Here is a 24,088-nt window from a genome sequence, read left to right as displayed (position 1 = left end):
AACTCAGATGAAATAACCCCTATTTGTACTGTAAGGCTTACTTTTTCTCTATTACATATGGATGTGAGAGTTGGACTATAAAGAAAGCTGAGAGTCAAAGAATTGATGCTTTTGAACTGTGGTGTTGGAGAAGACTCTTGAGAGTCCCTTGGACTGCAAGGAGATCCAAACAGTCCATCCTAATGGAAATCAGCCCAGGATATTCATTGGAAGGACTGATGCTGAAGCTGAAACTCCAATACTTTAGCCGCCTGATGCAAAGAACTGACTCATTTGAAAAGCCCCTGATGCTAGGAAAGATTGTAGGTGGGAGGAAAAGGGGACGACAGAGGATGAGATGGTTAGATGGCATCACTGACTAAATGAACATGAGTTTGAGTGAATTCTGGGAGTTGGTGATGGACAGGGAGGCCTGGTGTGTTGCAGTCCTTGGGGTCGCAAAGAGTTGGACACGACAGTAACTGAACTGAACTGATCAGGAATTACTTAGTGTACAGTCACAGTTTTGTGGACTTCAAACCAATTTCACCATCACTGTTGTTTAGTTATTTAGCTATGTATGAGCTAAAGGGCCAGACACTTGTTATAAAAATATGAATTCAGGTCCTCAAGAAGTTTATGAAAGTGAAAGACGCTTAGTCATGTCTAACTCTTTGCAAGCCCAAGAGTTGCAAGCCCCAACTCTTTCCAAGCCCTAGTCCATGGAGTTCTCCAGGCCAGAATACTGGAGTGGGTAGACTATCCATTCTCGAGTGGATTTTCCTGATCCAGGAATTGAAGTGGGGTTTCCTGCATTGCAGGGGGATTCTTTACCAGCTGAGCTACAAGGGAAGCCCCAAGAAGTTTATAGTTTAGAGCAAATGTTCTAAATAAGAGATCCCTGGGGTCTAAGTAGATCAATGTATATTTCTTATGACTTTATGGAACTTTTTGAAATAGTATGGAAAATCTTCTGTGTGCATGCATTTTTTCAGGAAAAAATAATGAATCTTTATCAGATGGTTCACATGTAAATTCCAAGATGTTCAAAATGGTCAACTGAAATGACGAGATGTGCATGTGTTACGGTTATTAGTGTAAGGATATTCTACAAAGTATCAACTCATAATTTTATGTCTTTAGGTATGGTTACAGACTATGATTTAATCATTTCCTTAGATTCCCTGGTGGCTCAGATGGTAAAGCATTTATCTGCCTGCACTGTGGAAGACTGGGGTTCAATCCTCAGGTCAGGAAGATCCCCTGGAGAAGGAAATGGCAACCCACTCCAGTACTCTTGCCTAGAATATTCCATGCAGGAGGAGCCTGGTGGGCTATAGTCCATGGGGTCGCAAAGAGTCAGACATGACTGAGCGACTTCACTTTTTCTGTTTAAGTAACATAAGGACCTTTATCTCAGCATGTCTTCTTACTGTATTGGTTATTCAGTGAATTCTTTAGCCAGAATAGTAACCTAAAAACCACATTACATTTGAGACAAATTTATGGAAAGTCATCTCTAAAAATTAAAAAATACATATGAAAATAAAGTTATATTATTAGGAACAGATGTGCTTAGTATTTCCAGAGTATTCGTGCTTCAGGGATTTATTGACTTATAGTATGACTTCCAAGAATGCAATCTGAGCAAGACAGGGAATAATGGCCCTTTATAAAGAATGCTGAGCACCAAAGAATTGATGCTTATAAACTGTGGTGTTGGAGAAGACTCTTGAGAGTCCCTTGGACTGCAAGGAGATCCAACCAGTCCATCCTAAAGGAGATCAGTCCTGGGTGTTCATTGGAAGGACTGATGCTGAAGCTGAAACTCCAATACTTTGGCCACCTAATGCGAAGAGCTGACTCATTTGAAAAGACCCTGATGCTGGGAAAGATTGAGGACAAGAGGAGAAGGGGACGGCAGAGGATAAGCTGGTTGGATGGCATCACTGACTCAATGGACAATGGGTCTGGGTGGAGTCCGGGAGTTGGTGACAGGGAGACCTGGCATGCTGCGGTTCACGGGGTCACAAAAGGCTGGACACGACTGAGCGACTGGACTGAACTGAACTGAATTCCAAAGTCAGTTCATTCTTCTCTACTGTTGGCAATGGAGTACTAATCCTAAATTTAGTTAGACAAAATTTTACATGTAAAATATAAAATTGATACATGTAAAATATTCTTTAGTTTTTCAAGTATAGATTATATTCTTTTTTGTCATTTTAGAACAAAATTCAGCTTTTTCTTACATACCTAATGAATTGAGTCCTGCAATGTTTGAAGTTTATTTATTTATATAATTTTCTGCTTAATAAAAGAAAAATTATGGTCTCAGAGCTCAGCCTGGTTTAAGTGTTTTTAATTATTTTGAAGTATACAAGTTTGGCCTTTTTAAAGAGTTTCACCCAATGAATGTAGGCCAAAGGTAAAGATTTGAAAACTGAGTACCAGCATCAGGACAATCTCAAATATTACCCAGGAAAGCGAATTAATATCTCTGATGCAAATGACTAAATCCTAGTGACTGCACACTGTAGTCGAGATTAGACAGGAAGAATCAAACATCAGCTTCTTACCAGGGGATCCCCCTCTGTGTCAGTTTGCGGAATGTGCTTTGAGGTTGTAGCTTCCTTCGTGGATACACAGCCCTCATACCCAACATCTTCTGGTCGCAACTGAAGTAATGCTGGGCCTTCCTGAGGCAGAGATGCTGAGCTCCATGGGTATGTATCAAGCACCCACTTGGAGGGATCTTCCCAAGGTGCTCGTTTCCCATACATCTAAAAAGAGATCACATATTTAGCACATATGAAATGAATTCCTTGTGGTTTTTTTTTTTTTTTTTTGCCATGCAGCTTGCAGGATCTTAGTTCCCAGAACAGGGATTGAACCCAGGCCCTCAGCAGTGAAAGCCTGGAGTCCTAACCACTGGACAACCAGGGAATTCCCTACATCTCTGCTCGGTATGGAGGTGACTACTAATTTGCACACTGAGTCCCTATGGGACTGTCAGGGGAATGAAGTGTCCATATGCTATTTCCCAGACTTTAAACTATCTGTATAGTTCACTTTAAACTTGAAGGCTAGACAAAATAAATGGTCAGCATTTGGGGGAGAGCATGAGGGAGGTTTATTTTAAATACGTGAAGAAATGACTACCCTCATTTATCTTTGTTAGTAATTTTACAAACTAAATGAAAGCTCAACATTGAGAAAGGAATGTTCCAGTAATAGAAAAATAAAAAGATTCATGCTAGACACTAAATACCTTTATTTACTAAAGTGTACTTTGGAAAGATGATGAATACAAGAGATTTCTTTTCTCTACTTCATTCTGCTCAGATTTTCCTTGAACATAAGCATTCTTTCCCTGACAATCATTTCCATCAGAGTAATTTCCTCTGTAATCTCATTGCTTCCTATTAAAACTTCTTTGAGATATTTGTTTGTAAGACCACTAGTACAGAGGAAAATTATGGGAAATGAAAACTTTGTCAGAACTCTTCTGGAAGAAGAAAGCTGATAAGAAAGAGATTATAAAGCCTGGTTAAAATACGGGTAGTGGAGTAGATGGCAGATGAACACAAGTGATGTTAAAAAATTTTAAACTGGAAGCAAAGCCAAAACCAAACTAGAAACAGCACACTGAGGAGACAGAGGTTGGTGGGCTTGGGGAAAAAAAAAGTACAAACCACAAAGGCATAGAAAGAAAGGTGAAAATTAAGAGTAGAGGGCAGTAACATAGGTACACTAATTCTCTGAAGGACTTTCCTACTCTACTGAGGGCAATCCTGGTTACTAGGTGTATATTTGGCCCCAGACGGCACCAAACAGCAGTGTGAAGCGTTTCATGTGGCTCGATGTGCCTCAGTGAGACAAAAACAAAATGGCGGATGCTGAGTCCATGAAAGGCCCACAGTCTGCTTGGAACTGTCTTTTGAGCTTCTCCTGGAGAAGTTGCATGGGGTTGTGGCAGGCTTGCCTTAAGGAAAAAAAAAAGTTCAGGTCTTGATATCTGCACATCTAGGGGATAACAGTCAGAGAAAGCAATGGCACCCCACTCCAGTCCTCTTGCCTAGAAAATCCCATGGACGGAGGAGCCTGGTAGGCCACAGTCCATGAGGTCGCTCAGAGTCAGACACAACTGAAGGGATTTAGCAGCAGCAGGGGATAACAGTAGGGGTCGTAATCAGCCTTTTTTTGTAATAGTTCTGTTATTTTGGAGCAGAATCAGTTAAAAACCTACTTAGATTGCTATACAACTTAAACTAACTGAAGGAAAGTATATAAATCATGGAACGGAAATGTTACGAAAAGAATACGAAAATCTAGCAGAATCAACTGATGATGTCCAGAATCATCATGGACAGCAAAATTGGGGTGACCAATAGAAAGGTACACAGGCTCAATTTTGTATTTCAGAGTAAAGTAGATGTTATAGAACAAGAAATGAAAGAAGAGACATTTAAATATTCAGAAGGAGGTGATCTGATTGCTGACATTTCAAGAAAGACAGAATCATCAGGATAAAAATCAGAATCCAGTGCATCACAGTGTTTTTTCGAACTAGAACATCTGGCAAAGAGTGTTTGCCATACAGTTCCCCACCAAAGCATCAGCCTTCACTTGAGGAGAAATTATTCTATTCCTCTCAACTCAGATTTTCATCTTTGCAACCATGCTTTATTTTTCCACCTTTTGTTCCAGTTCATGGTTCTTTCTTGCCAGTATATCCAAGAAAGTAGTTCATGACATATGTGATTTCTCTCCTTCCTGTTCCTCCAGAAGTCACATATGGACCATCCCAAGAACATCATCTGCCAACAGACTTCCAGTCCAGTATATCCTTCAGTAGCGATGATAACTCTACTCACCAAAGGGTTTTCCTTTTTTTCTCAAAGTGCTGTATCTGCCTCCTGCCACCTCCATCCCCCCCAAGCCTCAGCTATTCCCTATGTTGTGATTGATCCAGCTTTCACTCTAACCTACTAACAAAAATCTAGAACTATAGCAGAAAACTTAAGATATTTTTATTCCTCCCCCAAAAAAATTTTTTGGAGTATCTCTCAGCTTGGGGAACTGGTGTTATTTTAGTGATTATGACTTTATCTAAAGGGAATTTTTATAGAATGATAATTCTTAGGATGGTGCTTTATAAATAATGATTTGAACATTAAAAATGCTACATACTTCTACAAAATGAGATTTAAGGATTTTTAGGTATTACTGTTTTTGAGTTTTTAAAACCCTTCTAATTCTTCTGATGTATTAGCAAATGAATAAGAAATAAGGAAAATTTAATATATAAAGATTTGGATAAGAGTTTACTAATGCTGAAATAGTATCTAGAGGAACACATAATTAATTTAAGTATTAATTTAAAAATCATGACTCCATGAATATTTTAAATAAATTTTCATACAAATATATGATGTTTTTGGAACAAATAATTGAAACCAAGAGACCCAACTCACTTCTGAGATAGCATAATAGTTTTAGGAGGATCTTGACATGTGCTATGTTATACTTGAAAATAAAACCTTTTGGCACAGTCTTTAACTTTGTTGGAGATGTTTTCTCAGGCTGGTTTGGCTCATACCATTAAAAATATGAAACTGAGTTATTTAAATCTGAGGTAGAACCAGTTGATAGCATTCTCTAGGATCATTACCTCTGTACGTTCAGAACATCCTCATAATATTCATCACATTCACCATCCTGTTAGTTCTAAATCACTGCCATGCCCTTCTACAAGGTGAGGAAAGCATAAGGAAGTGAAAGGAAGTGAAATAAAGGAAAATAGACAACCAATTTTTTTAGACAGTGATATAAAGACTTAACACAGAACTGCAGATGACAAAATGTGAAAAGCATGAAGTATATCTTAATTCTAGCAGCACTTGTGATAACCAGAAATAGAGATGCCTAAAACTGAGAAATAGAGAAAAGCAAAAACTGCCTAAACCTTGGCTGAGTTATTATAAGGGTGACTGGATTTTTCTGACACAAGTTTGGTGATTATACATTGCGAATCTTAAAAAAATTCACACAAGGAAGAAAAAATCAAGACTTACAGAAAAGGGATGATATTTTTTGTTGAAAAGGGGTTTTCTTATTAGGGATGTATTTTGATTTCTTAGTTAAGAGTAAATAGAAGGGGTGCTTGCAGGGCCTCGTGATGTAAGGTAGAGGAGGAAGGAGCAGAGACACTGCTAAACCAACCTGTCACAGTTTAAAAAATTCAAATGCCTTAGATTCAGAGCATTTTTAAAAACAGAAAGGGATTTTGCAAGGGATGTTGAAGGGTTTCAAGCAATGAGACATCCTAAAGCAGGGAATCTATTAATGTAAGCACAAACTGCCTGCTACAGATAGTATAAGAAGAGAGTAAATGGGGCTTCCTAGAGATCCAGTGCCCCCACTGCAGGGGCATGGGATCACCCCTAGTCAGGGAAGATCCCATACGCTGTGCGACATAGTCAAGAAAAGAAGAAGAGAAGAAACGGCAACGGCCCACACCAACACGCCTGCTTCATAAGATGCAGAACTGTGCAATTAACTAGCTGTCTAAAAAGAACCCTTTGTAAACACCGATGGCAATACATTTGGCCTTCAATGTGTTCTTGTTGGAATTCTTTCTCCTACACATTTATCCTCAGAAAAAATGTATTAGAAACTATTTGTTCTTTCAAGCTACCTTTATTTTTCTGCACAAATCAGAGAAATGATTTTTTTTTTTTTTTGCTTTTAAAGGATGATTTCTTTTTCTATTTGGTTTTTTAAAACAGTTAAGAAAATTGAGTACTATACCTGCAGACCTTCTCTTACTGCCTCCAGAATATAAGGTACCAAAGAATAGTTCCAGAGATCCATGAACCATACTCTAGAACCTTCTACATCCATGGGACAAGGAAGGAAAAGTCGAGGGCCTGAGAAGAAAGAAATAACAAACCATTTATGAGAATTCCTGTATTTAGCCATCTAAACACATATTTAGACACTGTTTTGGGGGTATTAATATGCTTCTTACAGGAGTCTTAGAAAATTATAATCTTGGTCAGCTTAATTATTATCAGTGTTTTACTGAAGATCCATCTTCAGGACCCTCCTTTATTTTTACACTAAAATCTTAGTCTAACACATCACATGTTAGTATTTGGAGAAACCTTAAAGGTTATAACGCAGTCAATCTGCTCCACTTTACAAATGACAAAACTATGATGGAATGAATTTTCAAATATAAAATATGTCATTATTTCCTGGAAGTGGGCCTCTGCTGTGATTTTCTGATCCCAATTGTAGAATTGTCCTAATTCTTTCTACACTGTGCCTTTAGTGAGTATATCTTTCTGATCCACAGCAAGGAAAAGGGGACTTTTTTTGTGTGCAACTTAAGAAGGAATACAAAAATAAACATCTTTATGCCAACTCAAGACAAACAACTCAAACAATTTTATCTTCATGAAAATATAAAATGCCTAAATTATCTTAAAATCTCTCACAACTATAATTGATATATGCTAAAATTTGTTTTTAGCATAAAAATGATACTCTGAAAAGACTTTATTTGCTAATAAAGTCTAATTTATTTCACTTGGCTACCTGACTTTTAGTTGTCGATATTATACTAATATAGTTGTTGACATTAGTTGATGTTAGCAAAGTTTCATGCTTGTATGCGCGCTAAGTCTTCTCAGTCATGTCTAACTCTTTGCAACCCTAAGAACCGTAGTCTTCCAGGCTCCTCTGTCCATGGGATTTTCCAGGCAAGAATACTGGAGTGGGTTGCCATGCCCTCCTCCAGGGGATCTTCCCATCCCAGGGATGGAACCCACATCTCTTGTGTCTCCTGCATTGGTAGGCAGGTTCTTTACCAGTAGCGCCACCTGGGAAGCCTTACTAAACTGTAATAGTCGGATGAAAAGACACAAAGCTTGAAGGCAAACTTTCAGAAGGAGAAAAAAAAAATGAAAACTTAAATTTTTGGAAGCTTCAAAAACATTAGCTTCAGTTGTTATTTTCTACTTCCAATCTGGCTATCTTTACCAAGTACTCTTAGTTCCTGGAAAATGGCATATTGCAATTTTAGAACTCACCAATTGTAACATCAGAAGAACTGTGTGTTTCTAAAAAACTGTTGAGATGATGCCACGTCTTAGGAATCCAATCTATAATTTTGACTAGGTCATTATTGCGAATGTTCCTTTCAATTTCCATCTCTATCAGTTTTCTTCGAAGATATCTGCCTAAAAAGCCTTTCACTGGCTCTGTGTGGTTTGCACATAGTACCCACCTATAAAAAGAAAAAGAAAATCAAAACCAAAACCCAGAAATCCTTATATAAATTAAACTTTAAGTCCACAGTGATTCTCTCTCCAATATAAAGTAATAATGTTCCTAATTCAGTTGGAGGCCATATGTTAATGATCAAAGAGATGACACAGTCTATTATCATTAGAGCTAAACTGCATGTAACTTTTCTTTCTGAGCTAAAGAGAAGCTCATGTGCGTCACAGCAGTGAGTGGGAGTGTGCATGCTGAGCACTCTTCTGTAGGAGAATCACAAATCCTGAAATAGGAACTCTCTTCACATTTCTCACATTTAGAAGAAAAGTGTTCTACTTTAGCTGCGACATAGTGAGCAGGAAAAACATTTCTTTTTTCTTCTTTTTTAAAGAAACACTTCTGATTATAGGTCAGGGATCACAAAATGTCTGCTTGAGAAAGAGTGTCAGAAGAAGTGAGAATTATTTCCACACCCCAGGTTACCGATTCGTCAGTGTACAAATGGAAAAAACCACCACCAAAAGCAAACAGAAAAGAGACAATACAAACAATTGCAACTTATTTTTACCTGAAATTGTGATGTAGCTCTAGATTTGGTGATGAAGAAACCCCCTGATTCATTGTTCCAATAATATATGGACTGGAGACAAAAAGAAAAGAAAATGTAAATGCATTAAAGGTAAAAGATATTAATACGTTAAAATTGTCTCAGGAAACAATTTGGATAAACTTGTGTTCTTCCATTTTAACATTATGCCGTAAAGGGGTAATTTTATAACGTTAGGCTGGAAAATGACAAAGACCACTGAAGTAGAAATTAAGATTTGGGGTTCAAATGGCAGCTCTGGCATCCCAGGCAAATCATTGTAATCATTTTCCCTCTCTAATCCCATGTTTACTCATATATAAAAAAAGAGATTAGATAGAAAAATCATAGGGGTCTCATCCCACTCTAATATGATTCTTTTGCTTATAATTCAATTCATTAATTTTTCCTCTATTATTTCATATTTCTAGCAGAGATAACTGGGATACTTGCACCATTGAAACGAACATTTACGCAGTTGTTCCTCTATGTTCTTTTTTAGAGATCACACTACAGTGAATCTCAAAAATCTTCTCAGATTTTTTATACCCTATTTAACCTTTTCTCTCATGTAAATAGTTAAACATTAGAATCACTAAGGACAAAGGTATATCTGAATGTAATAAATTTACTTCTATAGGAAGGTTGAATTTAAATGTTACTATGGACTAAAAATGAAACAGTTCTATAGCCTTGTTCTAGTTCTTAATTTCCCTGATTCAAACATTCTGTTATTGATAATAGTCAATAATAGGGCTTCCCTTGTGGCTCGGCTGCTAAAGAATCCACCTGTAATGTGGGAGACCTGGGTTCAATCCCTGGGTTGGGAAGATATCCTGGAGAAGGGAAAGGCTACCCACTCCAGTATTCTGGCCTGGAGAAATCCATGGACTATATAGTCCATGGTGTCACAAAGAGTTGGGACACAATTGAGCAACTTTCATATCCCATCACATAGCCTCATTCTAGTTCTTAATATTCCTGATTTAAACATTCTCTTATTGACAATAGTCTTCCAGACTTTCAGCATACATGTAGAAGTTAATATCATCAAGTAAATACTGTTGCTATAAAAGCACTTGGGACACAGTTGTTGAATGAATAAATAGACGTTATAAGGGATACACAGAGATTCTTTGTAAACATGGTATAATGGTAATGAAGCCTTTTCAAATTAATGGCATCCATTGCTGCTGCTGCTGCTGCTAAGTTGCTCCAGTCGTGTCCGACTCTGTGCAACCCCATAGACAGCAGCGCACCAGGCTCCCCCGTCCCTGGGATTCTCCAGGCAAGAACACTGGAGTGGGTTGCCATTTCCTTCTCCAATGAGTGAAAGTGAAGTTGCTCAGTCGTGTCTGACTCTTTGCGACCCCATGGACTGCTGTCCACCAGGCTCCTCCGTCCATGGGATTTTCCAGGCAAGAGTACTGGAGTGGGTTGCCATTGCCTTCTCTGAATGGCATCCACTATAGGTCTTAAAAGGAATAAAAGCACAAGAATGGAAATTTGACCACCATTTTTCATGTTTCATCATTCAAAATATTTCAAGCATACCATTTGTTGTATTTACAGTTGAGAAAACCATTGAAGATATCACTCAAAGAGCCCACATGATGAAGATTATCAAGAATTATTACAACTGGAAGCTCTGCACCATTATTATCAGCACTGCATTGTTCAGCCAGGTTAGCTAGATACTGTTGCAATTCCTTTAAAAAATAAAGAAAACAAATACATCAATGATAAATTCATACTAATGGTAAGCAATTCATAATTTAGGAATAATGCATTTTGTCTTCCATCTGAGTTCTGTGATTAAAACTCATAGATCATTCCATTGATATAAAATCTTATTCTACAAAGCAAAAAACATATAATGTTGAAAGTGTAGATTTTTAAAGGAAAGAGAAAATCCAGTACAGAATATCTGAAGCAAATATAAAACTGTAAACACAAGGACATATTTCTCAGTTGTTCTCTCCCTGGAAGAAAGGCCAAAAAAAGAGAATTCTTGATATGAGCTCTTATGGTAAACCATAAATATTGAGACTCCATTCTTACTTTTGATATAATTATAAAAATGGATTTTAGCAAGCCTTATAATTTGAGGTATTGACTAAATCCAAAATGTTACCCCTAAATTTCCGATTAGACTCTAAACGTCTTAATCATTTTGATGAGGGGCATCTGAAAATACAACCCTGGGACTCAAATAAAACTGTGGTTGGTTGGTTGTTTGATTGACTTATTTATTACCTGCATGCAACTGTTGTAGTTTAAAACAAAGACAAAAGTTGTTATATTTCATTGGGTCACTTGACATTAGCATTTAGCATTTACTAGGTTTCTTGGTTATTTACAGGTATTTTTCCTTTCTAATAGCTTTTAATCTAAATATGATAACCAGTTCACTGATTGCTGTCACAGATGGGTAGGCCAGAAACATAATTAGGTTTCTTAGAATTATCCTAATCAGTAAGAGCATTTCCATAATATTTGCATACTTACAATGACATTTTCAATTTGTAAAACTTGAGCAGGGTTAAAATCAATTTCATGATGGATCTTGAAAATAATGAATAGAATTCCAAATGATAAGTATGTAGATTTTTACTCTTTCAACACAGATTTAGCAAGTGCCTACTCTGTGCCAGGTACTCTGGCATCAAGGATTTAGAGCTTACTTCTACATTCCAGGTGTTAGAGTTGACAAACAAAAGGGCAGGCCAACAAGTAAATCACAATGCAGTGTGATAAGTGAAATACACAAAGCACTATAGAAAAACTAGAGAGAGATATCTAATTCAGATTTAAGGTTCAGAGAAATAGGCTATGGGGGTGGGAGGTATAATTGAAGAATAAGAGTAAAGCATAAGAGCCGGAAGATATGAGTGTGTGATGTGTTTGGAGAAATACTAGTGTTCTGCTTTTAAAGAAAATGGTACATGGTAGTAGTGATCTCAACGAGACAAAAAAAGAAAAGACTGAATCCATGCAGAGAAATTTGGATTTTACTATATAAACACAAACACCATTCATATGCTGTTGTTGTTTTGACAAGGGTAGGGAATTCATCAAAGAAAACATACATATGATTTGTCATTGTTCAGTAGCTCAGTCATGTCTGACTCTTTGCAACCCCATGGACTGTAGCACACCAGGCTTCTCTGTTCTTCACCAACTCTCAGAACTTGCTCGAACTTATGTCCATTGAATTGGTGATGCCATCCAATCATCTTATCCTCTGCTGTCCCCGTCTCTTCCTGCCTTCAATCTTTCCCATCACCAGGATCTTTTCTAATGAGTCAGCTCTTAGCATCAGGTGGCCAAAGTACTGGAGCTGCAGTTTCAGCATCAATTTTTCCAATTAATATTCAGTGCTGATTTCCTTTAGGATTGACTGATTTGATCTCCTTGCAGTCAAAGGGACGCTCAAGAGTCTTCTCCAACACCACAGTTCAAAAGCATCAATTCTTCAGTGCTCAGCCTTCTTTATGGTACAACTCTCACATCCATACATGACTACTGGAAAAACCATAGCTTTGACTATATGGACCTTTGTTAGCAAAGTGATGTCTCTGCTTTTCAATATGCTGTGTAGGTATCATAGCTTCACTTGCAAGCAGCAAGTATCTTTTAATGTAGATGCTTGAAGGACAGGATGACCAATTAGAAATGGAAAAACCAATCAAGATGCTTACTGCCTTGAGTAGGTTAGGCATATTTGCAGATAACTACAATTCATAGTGGAAAATAATACATTACCTCGAAAGAGTATACAACAAAGATTTTGTTCACTGCATATAAAGATTACTTGTGGCTTCTGGGAAAGACTTTCTGGTGGCAGTATTATTCGCTATTAACTTTTTATTCTAAAGGTTAGGTAATATTTAGATGCTTAAAAATGGAAGAATAGCTTTCCACATAGAGAAAAACAAACGCAAAACACAAAAATATGAGCTCCATGTAGGAAAGAATTGGTAGTATACGATTTGTGAAAGAGTTGTAAGTAAATTGGAAAGAAAAGTTTGCAACTTTGAATGATTGTTAAGACTACTGGACTTTTCCTACTGACAGTGAAGAAACATTGACTGTTTTGGAGATCTGAGTAATGTAGCCAGAATCATGATTTTGAAGTGAGGTAAATATATTGTTTAACTCTATACTCTGAGCACATCATGAGAAATGCCGGGCTGGATGAGTTACAAACTGGAATCAACATAGGCTGGAATCAACACAACCTCAGACATGCGGATGATACCACCCTAATGGCAGAAAGCAAAAAGGAACTAAAGAGCCTCTTTTTTTATTATTATTATTTTACTTTATTTAAACTAAAGAGCCTCTTGATGAGGGTGAAGGAAGAGAATGAAAGAGCCAGCTTAAAACTGAGTACTAAGAAAAAAACTAAGATCATGGCATCCAGCCCCTTATTTCATGGCAAATAGAGGAGGAAAAAGTGCAAGTAGTGTCATATTTCCTCTTCTGCAGCTCTAAAATCACTTCAAATCGTGACTTCAGCCATGAAATCAGAAGATGTTTGCTTCTCGGCAGGAAAGTTATGACTAATCTAGACAGTGTGTTGAAAATCAGAGACATTACTCTGTCGACAAAGGTCCGTATGGTCAAGGCAATGGTCTTCCCAGTGGTCATGTACAGCTGTGAGAGTTGGACCGTCAAGAAGGTGGGGCAGTGAAGAATTGATGCCTCTGAACTGTGGTGCTGGAGAAGACTCCTGAGAGTCCCCTGGACAGCAAGGAGATCAAACCATCAACCTTAAGGGGAATCAGCCCTGAATATTCGTTGGAAGGACTGATGCTCAACTGAAATTCCAGTATTTCGGTTTTCCAATGTGAACAGCTGACTTGTTGGAAAAGTCCCTGATGCTGGGAAAGATGGAGGACAGGAGAAGAGGGCATCAGAGGATGAGATGGTTGGATGGCGCCACCGATACAAGTGACATGAACTTGGGCAAACTTCAGGAGATGGTGAGGGACAGAGAGGCCTGGCCTGCTGCAGTCCATGGGGTTGCAAAGAGTCAGACACAACTGGGCAACTGAACAACCACAAGTCTATTGTAAAGGAAGAAGAGAAATCAGTCAAGAGAGTACTGAAATTGCTGAAGCCAAGGCACACTGGGACTCAAGAGGAATAATAGGGATACGGGAAGATTTTTGACCTAGAGCAGCCAGCAATGGGGAGTCACTGCTGGATTTTAAAGTGGTCAGCTTTTAATTAGGAAAAGACATTCCATTTCCATGAAGTCAAAGCAAAAAGAGACATACTGAGAGAATTGGAATTTAATGGAAATTGTAAATCAAGCAGTTAGTAAGCAACTGCAGTAGCCCAGGTAAGTGATAGAGTGTTCATTTGGTTGGGAGGGTGGTGGTAGCAGAGATGGATAGAAGAAGATGCATTTGTGATACATTTTCAGAGTTGAACTTGGCATTTCTAAATGTGTATATTTACTGTACTCATGGAAACATATCTGTAAGCTAACAGAAATGTCTACCATATGGAAGACGGGCATGGCTAATAGTGTCCAACTGGAACCAACACAAGTTCAAACAAGGGAGTTATCCGGATGAGAACAGATGTGGAGGAGCTCAGAATGCTGAGGAATATTTACATTCACTGGAAGGTGAAGGAGAAACAGTCAGTGAATGACACTAAGAAGGAGCTTACTAGAAGGTAGGAAGGAAAGAAGGAGAGAATTCCATACTCATGAAAATGAGAACAATTTCTAGAAAGGGGGATCAATCATAGTAATCTGGTATACATTAATCAAAAGAGAGAAAGCAGGAGGGAGGCGAGGGGAGAGGAGGACCAGGAGGAGCTGAAGCAGGGAGGCCGTGGGGGCGGGGTGCGAACAGGGAGTTGGAGAAGCTTGACTTGGATTTGGTAAATAAGAAGTCACTGGGTGATTTCTGAAAAACTAGGGCTAGAAGATTCTATTACGGTTCTCTTTTGTCTTGAGACTGGTAGCAGATTCCTTTGGGAATCTAATAAAGGGTATGGGCCAGTCAGAAATAGAAATAGGCAAATACAAATAATTCAGTCATATAACTTGAGTTTTTTTTTAATTTTTTTAAAACCCCATTTGAAATCACTTCATGATCTTCACCTGAGCTTAACTGGGGTAAAATCTTAGACTGATGTATTGATGCATTAGCATTAGAAGTTTCAGTCCAAGATCTAATAAGGCAGAAAAATAAACAGGTATATCTACCAGATGGATATTGATAATGAGATGAATCCCATACTTTGAAAATATACACAGAACACAGTGGTTGCATAAAAGCTATTGATCACTGTTTTCCTTCATTGTGACTCTAGACACACTCAAAATGAATCTGCCAAGTCCAGCTTTCTGATCTTTTCCCACCTAACATCCCAAATGGCTTCAGCTGGCCACATATTCTTTACCAAATCCATCTCCAGCCTTCTGGGCCCACTATATCAAATGTCACAAAGTGTAATTGTTTATGTGTCCTGCTTTCAATCAAAATATTCCAGCTGGCACCTCAAGAGAGGGCGTGAAGAATGGGAAGAGGGACAGAATGTAAAATGCAGAGACACCAAAAACATGAACAGATTTGTTTTCATTTGATGGTTTATTGCTGGACGTTTTTGGAATCAGTGAGTACTTTGTGCCTTTGCCCCTTCAGGGTGATCAGAGGCACAGCGTAAAGCGTGTCAGCAATTACACAGCTCTGGTTCTCAGGGGAGTCATTTATCTCACACCTTATTCACCCTTTAGTCTCATAAACCGACACCTGGCTGTCCCTCCCACAATGCTAACCTGCCATCCCCATTTCTCTATGCCACTCTCACATACCATCAACTCCCTGAAAATAGTCGCAAATCCTCTAACAATGTGGCAAGAACTGGCCAAATTCTCTGGCCAGGTCTTGGTATCCAACATTACCGACAGGTCACTCATGTCTTACAACCATAAAGAAATAATAAACGTTTGTTAGTTGCATTTTGTGCTTTCTTGGTGATGAATGCTATGTGACTTGTCCATGGATTTCTTCCTATAACTGTTCTCTAGCATTGTTCATTCTGTTCACTTTTGTCATGCTTTATTTATTACTTTATAATAACAAAGATTAAACTCACCTCATAATGGCACAAGTGATTTTATTCAGAAAAAGTAGAAAATAAGAGTGCTGCCTGTATTTGATCAAATTTTAAAGGCTATATAAATTGTTATTGCTTAAAAACATCCCCAAGCACTAAACATTTTTTAACTGAAATAAAAATAACTTAGATATGACAGTGTCTTATGGAGTGAGGCAAATTTTAGAACTAATATAAGTTACCCTACTTTATTTTAGCATGTCAAATTATATCCTGCGGAAGGCCGGTCAACTTGACTCAAAATTTGACTTTAAGTGATTCTCCAACTTTATCAAAGTCCCATTTCCTCGAATAAATCTATTCTTTTCTATTTTCCAACCAGTTTTTTTTTTCAGAAAGGAAGTAACTTCTAAAAAGTTATTTCACATTAACATCAAGGAAAAATCAAAGAGAACACAGGGTAATCAAGATATGTCAATTATTTTATCATTTTGGCTGAAAAGAAACATAATATGTTAAAGCTTTTAAATAAAGCTATGAGGAGACCCAGAATTCATTGAGGGCATTAGACATGTAGGCTGAAGCAAGCAAACAGCTGTGTCTTTTGCTTTTACTTAGAGAAGAGTTTAATATTCTGTCTCAGGTGCCATGTCTCTCTCTACTTGAAATGAGAATGTTTGGTTCGTCAACAATCTGAACAGTGCTGAATTCCAAGGACGTAGTCAGAATTCATGCGCTCTATTGAGTCAACATGAGGAGATACCATCATGCCTTATACACGTCTATTCTCCTTGAAAAACACATATAAGACAATTTGAACAAAGGTCTGTGTGTGTCACAGGGGTGGGTGGTCTGTATGGGTCTGAGTGTATTTGCATAAGAAATCCTCATTGGAGCCAAGAGCTATAATTAGTAACTGTGGGCAAGCCTTAGACAGTGCTTGCTATGTGTACTATTCTCTCTCTTTCCCTGCATCTATTTCTCTCTCTCTCTCTCTCTCTCTCTCTCTCTCTCTCTCTCACACACACACACACACACACACACACACACACAGAGTCACTCCTTTAGTCCTTAACACAGCTTCACTATTTTCCCCATTTTATAGCTGGGAAAACTGAGGCACACAGAAATTCAAGACTCAGCCCCAGGTTCCACAGTTGGTCAGTGACATGAACTTGATGAACTATTCCTTTAAGGCATTTTTGTTCACTAAATTAAACGTCTTTCAAGAATTTAGTGGTTTGGGGCTGCTTTGGGGAGTCGTGTTTATTTTCTAAATATTTGTAGGAGGGAGGTTACTGTGAGACTGGGTCAGTTTAGATCATTTAACCAGGTCATTTTTGAAAAAAATCCCAGTGACCCAGTGTCATCTGGGTAACTTCGAGGTATTGCTAATAACAGATGTAGTTTCCTAAGAGAACCTCAGGCTGCACTGGCTGAGAATGTAATTAGTAACTATCAGTAAAAGTAGCCCAGTGTTAGAGATATGTCAGGCATCAACTATTTTCTTTTTAAAATTGTTGACATTGCTTGGAGTATATGAAAGTACTGGCTGCATTTTATATCCCCTCATGACTATTTAACAGCTGAGAGTGTTCAGGATGGTAATTCTGGTATACTAGACCTTAGTAGAGACTCATCTCACACACTAGCAGAGTAATGCTCAAAATTCTCCAAGCCAGGCTTCAACAATACGTGAACCATGAACCTCCGGATGTTCAAGCTGGATTTTAAAAAGGCAGAAGAACAAGAGATCAAATTCCCAGCATTGGTTGGATCATCAAAAACACAAGAGAGTTCCAGAAAAACATCTACTTCTGTTCTATTGACTAAGCCAAAGCCTTTAACTGTGTGGATCACAACAAACTGTGAAAAATTCTTCAAGAGATGGGAATATTAGACCACCTGACCTGCCTCCTGAGAAATCTGTATGCAGGTCAAGAAGCAACAGTTAGAAATGGACATGGAACAACAGACTGGTTCCAAATAGGAAAAGGAGTATGTCAAGGCTGTATACTGTCATCCTGCTTATTTAACTTATATGCAGAGTACATCATGTAAAATGCCAGGCTGGATGAATGAAGCACAAGCTGGAATCAAGATTGCTGGGAGAAATATCAATAACCTCAGATATGCAGATGACACCACCCTTATGGCAGAAAGGGAAGAAGAACTAAAGAGCCTCTTGATGAAAGTGAAAGAGGAGAATGAAAAAGTTGGCTTAAAAGTCAACATTCAGAAACCTAAGATCATGGCATCCAGTTCCATCACTTCATGGCAAATAGATTGGGAAACAGAGGAAACAGTGACAGACTTTATATTTTGGGGCTCTAAAATCACTGCAGATGGTGACTGCAGCCAGAAAATTAAAAGATGCTTGCTCCTTGGAAGAAAAGTTATAACCAACATAGACAGCATATTAAAAAGCAGAGACATTACTTTGCCAGCAAAGATCTGTCTAGTCAAAGCTATGGTTTTTCCAGTAGTTATGTATGGATGTGAGTTGGACCATAAAGAAAGCTGAACGCTGAGGAATTGATGCTTTTGAACTATGGTGTTGAAGAAGACTCTTGAGAGTCTGTTGGACAGCAAGGAGATCCAACCAGTCCATTCTAAAGAAAATCAGTCCTGAATATTCATTGGAAGGACTGATGCTAAAGCTGAAACTCCAATACTTTGGCTACCTAATGCAAATAACTGACTCACTGGAAAAGACCTTGATGCTGGGAAAGATTGAAGGCAGGAGGAGAAGGGGATGACAGATGATGAGATAGTTGGATGGCATCACTGACTCAATGGACATGGATTTGAGTAAACTCTGGGAGTTGGTGATGGATAGGGAGGCCTGGTGTGCTGCAGTCCATGGGGTTGCAAAGAGTCGGACACAACTGAGCAATGAACTGAACTAAAGTGACTGAGACCTTAGGTGATGGTGAAATGGAACACTATTCAATTTCCTATGTTTCCTACACAGAAATCCTATAGAAATATCATGTAAACAATTTTCTGCTCCCAGAATTTCTGCTTAGAATATATTAATCATACCCAAATCTCCATTGTAATATTCCAGTTAATTCCTTGTTTATTATGACCCAGACCAGACATCGACTTTTGAAAGCTCTGATTCCTCCAGTAAGAGTTCTAGCCTCTTGCTTCCATAGTATTTACTTGGATCTCTTTTTGCTCTAACACTTCCTAGATGGATGTCTCAGAGAAATCAGACAATAGAGACCTTGTTCTTTTCTTCTGTCAATTCCCAATGCTTGTGAAGTAGTAGATAACTGGATGCCCCTGAGCAGTCTTATTCAAATTCACAAAATAGGGTTTATTCATTCTCCAGATTCTAGCCTTGGCCAATGAGATAGATATGTTTCCACGCACAATATGGAAGTTTCATGATCTTAACGCTTAGCTGAGTAATACACTTACGGATAAATGGCAGCGGTTGTCTTAGGAGTCTGTAACTTACCTTACTAGACTTGTGGTCCACATTAAAAGTGGCGATTGCATCCTCTGTTTTTTTCCTCCCAGATTTGGTTATTACATATTCAGCAAGTTTGTGTGCTAAATAGGTCTTTCCAGTACCACTAGGTCCTGAGAGTATAATTCTGTGATGCTCCATCAACAAGTTAAAGTATCTTTGGGTAATTGGTTTAGGAATCAGAGTATCAAAAACAAAACTGTCCAGACTGTTTTCTTCCACCCCTGAAGGGAGAAACAAAGGGAAGAGAATGGCTTATGGTTCCACATAAGCTAGAATTTAGAACACAGTGTCAACTGGTAACCGGGCTATGTTAGCATAGGAATAACACCCCTTGCAAGAGACTTTCCTTGACATTTGTCTCACCAACATGTGTTGCTATTTTAACACAGAATACATGAGTAACAAGGCAGAGTGAACATGTGAATGAAAGCAAGCCAGTTGCTGTTCCCGAGACTCTGTCCCCTGTCTACTTCATGCTTCCCACTCACGTTTCCACAGAGAAGTGGAAGCATTACTATGAATTCTATCAAGAATCATTCTTCTCTTTGAAGGTGGTAATTTTGTTAAGCATAAATATAAAAATTAAAATAAAATACCTAAATTTGCGTTCCTCTCTTTGTCCTCCTCTTTTCTCCTCCTATTTACTTCCTTCTAGCTCTCATTATACATCCCTGCTATACCGTCACTTAAGCTTTTGAAGAATATATATTGTGATATTTGGCAAGGAATTAAGGAGAGCAACAGTATCTTCTTTCACTAACTCAACTATCTTAATCATAAAATAAAATATTGACAAATCCCTCTATTAACCCATAGTTACATAGATGTGTTCTGAACTCATTAACATATGTGAACAAGAAATTATGGAGACAAGGATACTTGAGATATTCCATTTACCTAGAAATAATCACATTATTCAAAGCAAAATAATTTCTCACCCCTGATTCTTAACTTCCATTCTCTCTCCCCAGTGGGTATTCATTGACTATGTGCTTAGTTTCTCCGCTGCGTCCAACTCTTTGTGACCCCACGGATTGTAGCCTGCCAGGCTCCTCTGTCCATGGGATTCTCCAGGTAAGATCACTTGACTGGGTAGCTATTTCCTTCTCCAAGGGATCTTCCCAAGCCAGGGATCAAACTTGAGCCTCCTGCATTGCAGGCAGATTTCTTACCATCTAAGCTACCAGGGAAGCCCTTGTTGAGCATACATATATTAAAATTGAAGGTATAGGGATGAATATATTACCTTAGAATATGCAATAAACTTTTAGAAATCTCCCCTAAATCAAAGAGGACAATGCAGAAAACCTAGAAATTTGAAAATTGACGTGTCACTTCCTCTGTGAGTCCTCGAGAATCTTCAAAATTGCATCTCAAAACTCAAAGACTTTAATTTACTTGATTTTTTGTTTTTAGTTGGATTTTTGTGTTTTTAATATAAATATGGTTCATCTCATACCCAAACTATTAAAGTAGTTAGCCCACTTTTCAAATATGAAAATTTGAAGTGAAACTGCAAAAAAAAAAAAGGAAAATAAACATTGGTAAAAATGCAATTGTGGGTTTTTTTTTCCCCCATTTTTATTTTTACCTTTCAGGTTCACAGTGATGACGTTATTATCACCAACAAGGTATCCACAAGGCAGCAGCTCAGGCACTTCTAGGCCATGGGATCTTGTTAAGTCTCCTATACAGTAGCTGGCAATGCAGTCGGAGTTCAGGCCAAGGCTAGTGGAGGAATCAATTCTGAACACATATTCCTACAATTGTGCACACAAAGACACAAAGTCAAAACAGAGGTACCACTCCAGTGTAAAATTCATGGGCATATGAAACTAGCTGTCATGAATTTTAGAACTGGGTACTACAATAACTATTCATATCACACAGCATAAAGAGGAAACTTTCTTTAATATTTAAAATACAGGAGAGGAAAAGCAGATATGTCCCTGCCATTAAAGCTAAGGGAAGCATCCAAAAGGAAACACGTTTGAAAATTAGTATCAGGATATCTTGTACCACGTACCTTAAAGAGACGTCTAATTACACCATCTAAGACATCCCACTTGGTTTTTCCGCTAACACCAATGGATCCTATCAAATATGCCTGAGACTTCTGATCCTAAGTAAGATCAAAATAAAATAAGATAAAACCTAACTGTATCTTGTTTGAGTATGTCTACTAAAAATGTTAATATTGGTGGTGATTAACAGTAAAATATATATCAAACTTATGGTTTATATAATAGTAGACATATACAGTGGATTATACAAAATACCCCAGCAAACAAAGCAACCGAAGTAACTAATTAACTGACAAGCAAAGTGACAGGAATAGCAACAAAACAAGAGAGAAAGAGGTTAGATGAAGTGGTATGGCCAAGACAAACTGATTCATGACCTGTTCAGTAGAAAGGAAAGGTCCGGGAGAGAACAGTCTTCCATTTTAGCGAGCAGGTACCTTTCTGCAGAGAAGCAGCTTGGTGGGAAGGAGATGGTGATAGAGACGCAACAGAACTATTTCTTGAGTCCTAAAATCTCATCTTAACGTTTTTGCAATCTAAATGTTAAGTCCAAAACTCAGTTTATTATTTTTTATTTAGATTATCTCTAAAATCGAATCCAAATTGAAAAATAACTTATCCATGGCAGTATGGCATTCATAGATTCACAACTCAAGCTCCACTTTGAATGTCTCAGAAAATTCAGTATTTAGAATACTTGCCAGGAAATCCTACAGGATTACAAGGAATTCTTGAAGATTCTTGGAGAATCTTCAAAATTAAATTTCAAAACTCAAAGACTTTCATTGACTTGATTTTTTTTTGTCTTTTGGTAGGGTTTTGGTGTTTTAAATATAAACATGGTTCATTTCATAGCAAAACTATTAAAGTGGTTAGTTTACTTTTCATACATGAAAGTCTAAAGTGAAACTACATCTACCATGTAATTAAGAAAAGTGATGTTAGGTCAAGTCACTTAGCTGGCTCAGACCTCCATTTCTTCACCTGTAGCATTTAACTCTATAAGGGTAAATGATTATCACCACTACTTAGGTATAACCTGAAACCAATATTTGTTAAAAAAATAAAAAAGAAATTCATAGCAAAACCACTGTTATTTTTATACCACTGTTATACACTGAATGTTCTTTTTCCACTCAAATTCATATATCAAACCACAAGTCCCAATTGGTTATGTTTGGAAATGGAGTCAGCAGGAGGTAATAAGAGTTAAATTTGGCCATGACAGTGGGTCTGACATCATAGGATCAGTAGCCTTCAAAGTAGGGGAAGTAAGACAGAGATCTCTCTCTCCCCAAGTACACACATTGAGGAAAGGCCTGTGAGGACATAGCCAAGAAGGTGCCATTTTGCAACCCAAAGAGAGAGCCCTTTTCAGGAACCAAACCAGACAGCACCTTGACCTTGGACTTAATATCCATGAGAAAACATTGTTTAAGCCATCCAATCTGCAGTATTTTGTTATGGTAACTCAAGAAGACCAAGAGAACTTCTTTTTAACATTCAGAAATATTGTCTTTCAGAATTATGTTGAAAAAGAAAACATGTTCTGGTGTTAATGTAACTGAGTCAAAATGGACATGCTTACAGTGCTTTTAAGCAGCTGCTTTTAAATCAGAGATCTTTCAAGCTTCACTGAGACTATTATAGCCTTTTACAAAAAGACTTACATGGGAAGTTCAGGCACAGATCTGCAGTTCAAGCAGAAAGCTTATGGCATTAGAATTCTTAGAATATATGCTCAATGTAAAAATTCACAATTGCTAGCTCACTTTTCAAACTTAAATACTTCAATTATCTTAAAATTCTAAAGTTCTTTCCTCTTCTGTTTGATATAAAAAAATTTGGATACCTACTAATTTTGTATCTTTGGCCACTGAAATACCATTTCAACTTGGAAAAATATTTTTTGTTTCAAGAAGAGTCTAGGATCAGGATGACACTGCCAATTTGAAGGTAGTATTTGATTCCAGAAAAATTAAATATTTGCCTTTTCAGCTAAGGCCTTGCTTAAAAACGATACACATAAGTAGCATTAATGGACATTGTTATAATGAGTCTAATAAAATACATCTATCTTTCCAGTGTCTAGAATAGCCATATAGCTTGTAGTCTCCTTTTTGTAGAAAGACCATCTTGACAGTTCTAGCAACATGGTACCATACATCATAAACATCACCTGTATTTAGCTAGATAAGATGTTTATGTCAAAGAAAGCCATGTGTTTCTTTTTAGGTTTTAGGAATGAGGGTGGCTGTAACAACCACTACTGCTTTCAGTGAATAAACATGAAGTACGGAGACATATTTCTATCTATAGGATGAGGCCATTTCTTTTGAGTCCCTAACTTTCATGCTTTTAGAAACATATTAAGCCAATGCCAAGACAAACTCTGCTGGTAGTATACTTATTAGGACAAATACTCATATTTCAGTATATTTGACTCATGTTCATTCATGGTAATAAAGAGCTTAAAATTAAAGAAATACCTTTGCTCGGCCGTAGCCCTTGCTTATGGAGACTATAATTTTCACACTGCGGCCATCCTTATGTCCAGTTGCATCACCAGGATCATCCAGCAAAATATCTACCAAATTTCCAAAGAAACACACACACACATAACAGAGGCACGTTAGCTCGGAT

The 24,088-nt window shown here is 37.8% G+C and overlaps 1 protein-coding gene across 8 annotated transcripts in view; it reads right to left on the bottom strand.

The window, feature by feature from the left end:
* The window catches only part of NAV3 (neuron navigator 3), a 619,023-nt gene that overhangs the window by 5,839 nt on the left and 589,096 nt on the right, over nucleotides 1-24,088 (bottom strand). For all 8 annotated transcript variants that reach the window (XM_013963653.2, XM_013963652.2, XM_005679745.3 and 5 more), the window contains 9 exons: nucleotides 23,935-24,032; nucleotides 21,448-21,543; nucleotides 21,013-21,181; nucleotides 19,407-19,642; nucleotides 10,409-10,563; nucleotides 8,837-8,908; nucleotides 8,079-8,275; nucleotides 6,793-6,911; nucleotides 2,559-2,762 (listed from right to left, as the gene is read on the bottom strand). In XM_013963653.2, the coding sequence (XP_013819107.2) occupies nucleotides 2,559-2,762; nucleotides 6,793-6,911; nucleotides 8,079-8,275; nucleotides 8,837-8,908; nucleotides 10,409-10,563; nucleotides 19,407-19,642; nucleotides 21,013-21,181; nucleotides 21,448-21,543; nucleotides 23,935-24,032 (1,346 nt within the window). The remainder of the gene's footprint in view (nucleotides 1-2,558; nucleotides 2,763-6,792; nucleotides 6,912-8,078; nucleotides 8,276-8,836; nucleotides 8,909-10,408; nucleotides 10,564-19,406; nucleotides 19,643-21,012; nucleotides 21,182-21,447; nucleotides 21,544-23,934; nucleotides 24,033-24,088) is intronic.

The sequence above is a fragment of the Capra hircus genome, chromosome 5 (assembly GCF_001704415.2).
Source record: "Capra hircus breed San Clemente chromosome 5, ASM170441v1, whole genome shotgun sequence".
NCBI classification, from domain to species: Eukaryota; Metazoa; Chordata; class Mammalia; order Artiodactyla; family Bovidae; genus Capra; species Capra hircus.
Note: the sequence above shows the minus strand (reverse complement) of the source record. Positions and strands in the feature narration are given on the sequence as shown.